Source organism: Convolutriloba macropyga, chromosome 10, assembly GCF_964194025.1.
Source record: "Convolutriloba macropyga chromosome 10, txConMacr16.3, whole genome shotgun sequence".
NCBI classification, from domain to species: Eukaryota; Metazoa; Xenacoelomorpha; order Acoela; family Convolutidae; genus Convolutriloba; species Convolutriloba macropyga.
In genome coordinates, this window is record NC_134477.1 from 15,117,123 (window position 1) to 15,123,156 (window position 6,034).

Sequence of the window (6,034 nt, forward strand, 5' to 3'; positions counted from 1 at the left end):
TTTCTCTTTATTTCCTGTGGAATAGCCGCCTTTATTTTGGGTTCTGGTTATTTATTGCGCAAAGGAAAAGAAAAAAAGGCAAAAAAAATCGCTATGTGATGCATTAACTGTTTGGGTTCAGGAAATTGATAAAAAAAGGTTTTAAAAAAAGTTTAAAGAGGTTTAAAAGTTTTGCTCGCAGGCGCCTCTAGAAAGGCGCCTCTAGACCTTTTGGCGTCCTTTCAAATACTATCTCGTATGTATGATAGTATCTGAGAACGATTTATTATTATTATTATTACTTTTTAAAAATTATTTTAATCTCATTTGTATGCAGCGTGCGATGACTGGGATGCGATCCATGGCTGCGATGTTCTGGGTACTTTTGTGCCCGAATCATTCTGCAATGTCTCCAGCGAGTCCACAACCGAGGGATCTTGTGACGTCGACTGCGACCAGGATGACAGATATGTGTGTTACAAACCCTGTACTGAAGAACCTGTCATCTGTAAGTGAGCTAGAGCTTGAGAAACTTAGAAATAATCCTAGACGAGAATCGATGTTAGTCTCGCACGACATTGGAAGATAAACATCAAGTCTCGACGAGGGAAATTTGTTTGAAAAATTTGGCAAAAAATTGTTCTATTTTTCTTAAAAAATTGGCAAAATTATAATAATAATTTTTTAGAAAACACTGCATCTTTTTGCCAAATAATTATATAAATTATAATTTTTAACGAATTTTCCGACAAGAACAGCTCCGGGTCAAATTTGGAGTGTCTTCATGTTTGGAAGTATTTGATGTTCTTGATTGATGCGGCGCTATTTAATCCTTTGATTTTACACCTTTACAAGATTCTTTCAATTCTAGTATGGTTTACATAGTAACCTAATGGGAGATGGAACTATTACATAAATCATCATTAAGATGTGGAATTATCAGTTACAGATGTCATTCTTTCACCGGCAAGAAGGTGACAGCTCACAAGATTGTTTAGATTCCCGTTATGGTTTACATAATTCAATTGAATATCTATTTCACATATCATTACAGAGGTGTTAAAATATCATAACACGACTTCCGGGGGTCACGTTTTTTCGGTTGGATAGCCCCTAAGATTCCTTCGATTTCGCTGGAATAACTTTGCTGGGCTCTTTTTAGGTGCTGCTATCTACTCCTCGTCCGATTGTATCAACGACTGTGGCAAGACTTGTGCCTCTTTGGACGCACAGTGTGTCAGTCCAATGAAAGATCAGTGTGTACATGGATGTGCTTGCATATCTCCTATGGTAAGCTAACATCTATCTATTTACCCCCCCCCCCCTATTTGCACATTTAAATATCTTTGAATACTTGTAGTTATAAGAAGCTCACAATTAAATATATGAAATTATTCACAAGGCCGGCGCTTTAATTTCCAGTACACTCTAAAAATTGTCTAAGTAAATTTACATGCAACGTTTGCAGGTAAGCAAAATTGCAGGTAACAATGCCTGCAAAATTACCTGCAAAAAACGATACATGCAGTTTACCTAGAATACACTACCTAAAAATTACCTGTAAACTCAAAACGACGGTAATATATTAGGTATGTAAATTTTGACGTGAAAAAAAAAACATTCGTTAGTTATCTTTAGATAAAACTAGGATCACTGGTCGGGTAGGATAGGAAATAACTTCTAATTGGGGCACAGAAAAGTTATCATTTGCAAGAAAAGTTATCGCCTGATCAAACACTCAATTTATGTACCATTTAATCAACACTAATGAGTTTTGATGTCTCGTCCAACGAATGGGGAGCTCAAAATTCCATGTCTCTGGTTCGATCTGATTCGAACTGAATTGATAATAAATAATATTAATGATCGGTTATGAACCAACCCGTACCTAACTCTAAGTCGAGTTCAGTACTGAGTCAGAGTCTGAATCATGTCACATTTTGCACTGAATTTGTCTGATTCAGAGCTAATTCAGTGATTCATTCTGAATTATCTTTCGATTCAGAAGAAAACTGAATATTTTGCTTAATTTTGCTCTGATTCAGAGAACTTCAGAAATCACTTCACTGTTGGTTATGAAATGCTTATGAATCACTACTGAAACTCGAAAAATCTACAATTATTTAACAAAAAATTTTAGGTTTGGGACGAGCAAACTAGAGAGTGCGTGATGCCCGAACAGTGCAGCTGTACTTTCTACTCCGAAATGACTAATCTGGACAAAGGGTATCCAGTCAGTGCCCTGGCCAGCTACACTAACCAGTACTGGTTCACCGGCAGCGTCTACTTCACTCACTGCCCTGTCCTTGACCCCGACTCTGATGACCCTACAAAGCCTTGTCAACTGTGAGTATGCGCAAAATTGTATAGATTAATGATTGATTTTTGCTACTTTTTTTCCTCGTCGACCATCGTGCACTACAAGTAAGTAATGAAATAAAGTGCTGTTTTTACTATAAACAAAGTGGAGCCGTAATTTGTTTTCCAAACCGGAAAGCGTTTTCCTAACCGTTAACTTCCAGTCCGAAAATGCTCAATTACATTAACCCGGATGCATATCTACAAAATTATATATAAAAATAAAATTGCCCTAGTGTCACAAGAGAGGTTCCTCAGGTCAATGTATGAACAATTCAAACCCCACTTCTTGTCACACTGATTGTCTCATTTTTGTTCCGACCCCTCTTGAGGGGGGGGGGGGGGAACTATATACTCAAATGGGTTTTTTTGTTCAGTCAATTTTGGCCGATCGATATATTCATCGTAGAGAGTTGAGACTGGTATCATTAGAAAGCTTGTCCAACGTAGAATATGGAATTAAAAAGATTTTTTTGATTTTCGTTTTTGACAGGGAGATATCGAGGTTTAAACTTTTGAGAAAATAGAGTGAATTCCGTTGATTTCATTCACCTTTTTTCGGAATTATAACTAAAGTTTCGCCAATTTTGATAAAATTTAGTAAAATTTTTCAAAAAATGTTGTTGATTTTACGTTTAAAGACAAAATATATTGTCGGCTATTTTCATTGAATTTTTTTTGTCACAAATTCCGGCTAAAAATTTCACAAATTTCAGACTTTTTCATCAAAAACAGCACGAAATAAGTTTCTTTAGTCCACTCTGATTAAATTTGCAGGAAGTGCAAAACCAAACACCACTAACACAATCTTTGTAGACTGAAAAGAGGTCTAATTCCACTTCAACTTCTGTTGAGAGTGCTCTGTAAATAAAACTTTGCCGTTTTTTGCTAACTTTATTCGTTGATTATTGAAAACGCAGCATTTATTTTTGATTTTTTAACTAACAAAATATCTATATCAATGACATTCCAAAAATTAAATATTCCTAATGGACAATCAGCATTAGCAGGACTAGTTTTGTGCCAATCTTGGACCGTTACAATCCAAAAAAATCGGATTGTCATCAGTCGGTTTTTTATAAAAAAAAATTCGATCTTTTTTATATTAATTAAATAATAGAACATTTCAAATCAAAGCTCACTAGTGATAGTTCCTATTGACCTAATCACATTTTTCATTTTGTAATTAATGGCTTTCATGTCTTTGGAAATAAATTTTTTTCGAAAAAAAAACAAGTTACATAATTTTGCATTTTCTTCTTTGTCTAATTGTTCCTTATTTTCATTAACGAGCGTTCACAAAATACATTATCGGTGTTCGACGAAGGTGCAATTGAACATATTTTAGGGGCCAAAGTATGGCTTTACGGCTTCCAAAGCATTTTCTGGCAAGTTTTAATTGATTTTTAGTTTGTTGTCTATTTGTTGTTCTTTATGTAACTGCAAAAAAATGAATACCAAGAGGTCTGAATTCCCTTCTATAGAAGCATTGGTAAATGTCAAACTATGGGATATTTTAGTTGATTTCTAATGGTTTTCATTACTTTGGAATTAATTTGTTTTTTTTAAATTCAGCGAAATTTCTAACTTTAAAGTTTCTGTCCTTTTTTGTCTAATTGTTACCAAGATTTATTATGAACTGGTGAATGATCTTTTTTTGGTGAATTACAAGTTATTTTGTTTATTTTCAGTTTCATCTGACGCTATTTTGACTTTGTTATTAAGTTTTCTTTTTTAAAACGGACATAAATTTTTTGGTGTAATTAATGTTTGTTGTTGTTTGATTTTGCCGTTCGTCTTCGCTCGCTTTCTTAATTTCGGCATATCTCATCAATCTAATGCATCATTTTTTACTCCGCTGAGTTATTTGCTTTGGAGGCTACTTTTCGTTCATACACCAGTTTTTTTTTGAAAAATACTTGAATTTTTTGTGTTTTTTTATCTGTTCCTCATTTGGTAGACAATTATGCCAGAATTGTGGATGAGCGGGGTCGGAACTTTAGGTGCGATCGCACATTACCGAGCAGCCTTGTTTTACTTTGAAAAAAGTTTTTTTTTGCAATCACGACTCTTCATGTTTTTAAAGCTCAGCGTCGGCACGTTTATGCTGAAAATTAAGAGAACCAAATAGGAATGCTTTGATTATAAAATCAATTTTATGTCTTATGAGATATCTTCGGAAACTTCCCTTCTAATTTTTTTCTGTTTTTGTTATCTTAAATATGATTATTACTGCCTGCTTGATGAGATTTGAACTATTTTTATAATTTTCTTTTCTTGACCTGAAATCTCATTATTGCATTGAATGAAAATTTACAAGTATATATAAGCAAAAAAACTACAGTATGGAATGTGTTAGAAACTTGAAAATTGCGAAAAGCAAAAGTTTTTCAAAACTTCAAACCTTTGCTTTTATCTTCGCGAAGTGAAAAGTTGTTTAGATTTTAAATCGTCTTGTTTCTCATCGAGTCAAAAAAATTTGACAGCTTCAATGATCAATTCTGGTTTTGCAGGATTTTCAATTGAAATTCGAATGATTAAAGAAATTGTCAATTAAAGAAATTCGAATGATCAACAAAATTTAATTTTTTAACGAGTTTTTTTTCGCCGTTCGTTGTTTTCGATAGTTTCGACATAATTTCCGCTCATAGAAGGTTGCTCTTGTTTTCAGGACTTGCGACGCAGGAGTCACGACAGTTGATTACCAGTGCCAGTGCTACTACGATGGAAATCTATACGTAAGTCTTAAAACACTGAGCTTAAAACGTTTAGGAATTTTTCCGTTTGTGCCCTGCCCCCATTTCTCTATGTACCTCCGTTACAGAGCGCATGCCATTACATTGTAAATCATTATTTAAAAATAATCCACGTGCGTCTGGGGGTGCAAACATTATGATATGCACCCACTAAGCCTACGGAAAAGATCACAGTTTCAATCTGTTTGAACAAATTCTTGCCTTAATGTCTCATGAATTTTATTGCTATATAATTATTGCTCCGATCTTTATATGGCTCAAAAAGCGATGCTATCATTTCATAAGTTGGTGTTAATTAGCTGAAAATGGGTGCACGTTAATGTGGGATTTTCAGTTTTTGCCCCTAAAAAATTGAGCATTCTAATTTAGTTTTGACGTTCAGTATATGACTTGACAGAAATGATGTAACTGGTATTAGGCATAGGTTACATGACACGTGGCTGTAGTGACGTCACAGAGAAAATCTCTCATTGATCGGGAACTACCTAGCGGCTCGACATGCAAGTCAGATTTTCGAAGCGATGAAACATTGCTCGATTCACGAACTTGCAAGTTTGAAATCTGGCTGTGTATGAAGGAAAGACTGGCATTCTAGAATCTAGCACTGCATATAGAAGAGATCTGGCATATAGAAGAAATTATATGATGAGGAATGCAGTGTTGTGAGAGTAAATAAATTGTTGATATTTGTGTGTTTAGAACGTGACTGACAAAGTAGAAGGATACAGTGATAACCCGTGTGCTGATTGTATCTGTTCCAACCTCAATGGCAAAATCATGTGTGTCAATCCTATCATTGAAACACCAGAATGCCAAGTTAGTCAATCAATCTACATTAAATTAATCACCTACATGCTTGGTCACAATTGGTAATATCAATTTTGGTCTCGTTTTAATTTAAAAATTTGAGATATCTACTTACCAAAGGGAAAATTTTAAGC

At 34.5% G+C, this 6,034-nt stretch overlaps 1 protein-coding gene across 1 annotated transcript in view; it reads left to right on the top strand.

Moving 5' to 3' along the window:
- LOC142347933 (uncharacterized) overlaps positions 1-2,258 on the top strand; it is a 181,061-nt gene extending 178,803 nt beyond the window's left edge. Inside the window, exons 122-124 of the mRNA XM_075399098.1 lie at positions 317-487; positions 1,142-1,269; positions 2,120-2,258. Of these exons, the coding sequence (XP_075255213.1) occupies positions 317-487; positions 1,142-1,228 (258 nt within the window). The 3' untranslated portion in view covers positions 1,229-1,269; positions 2,120-2,258. The remainder of the gene's footprint in view (positions 1-316; positions 488-1,141; positions 1,270-2,119) is intronic.
- Positions 2,259-6,034: the final 3,776 nt, after the last annotated feature.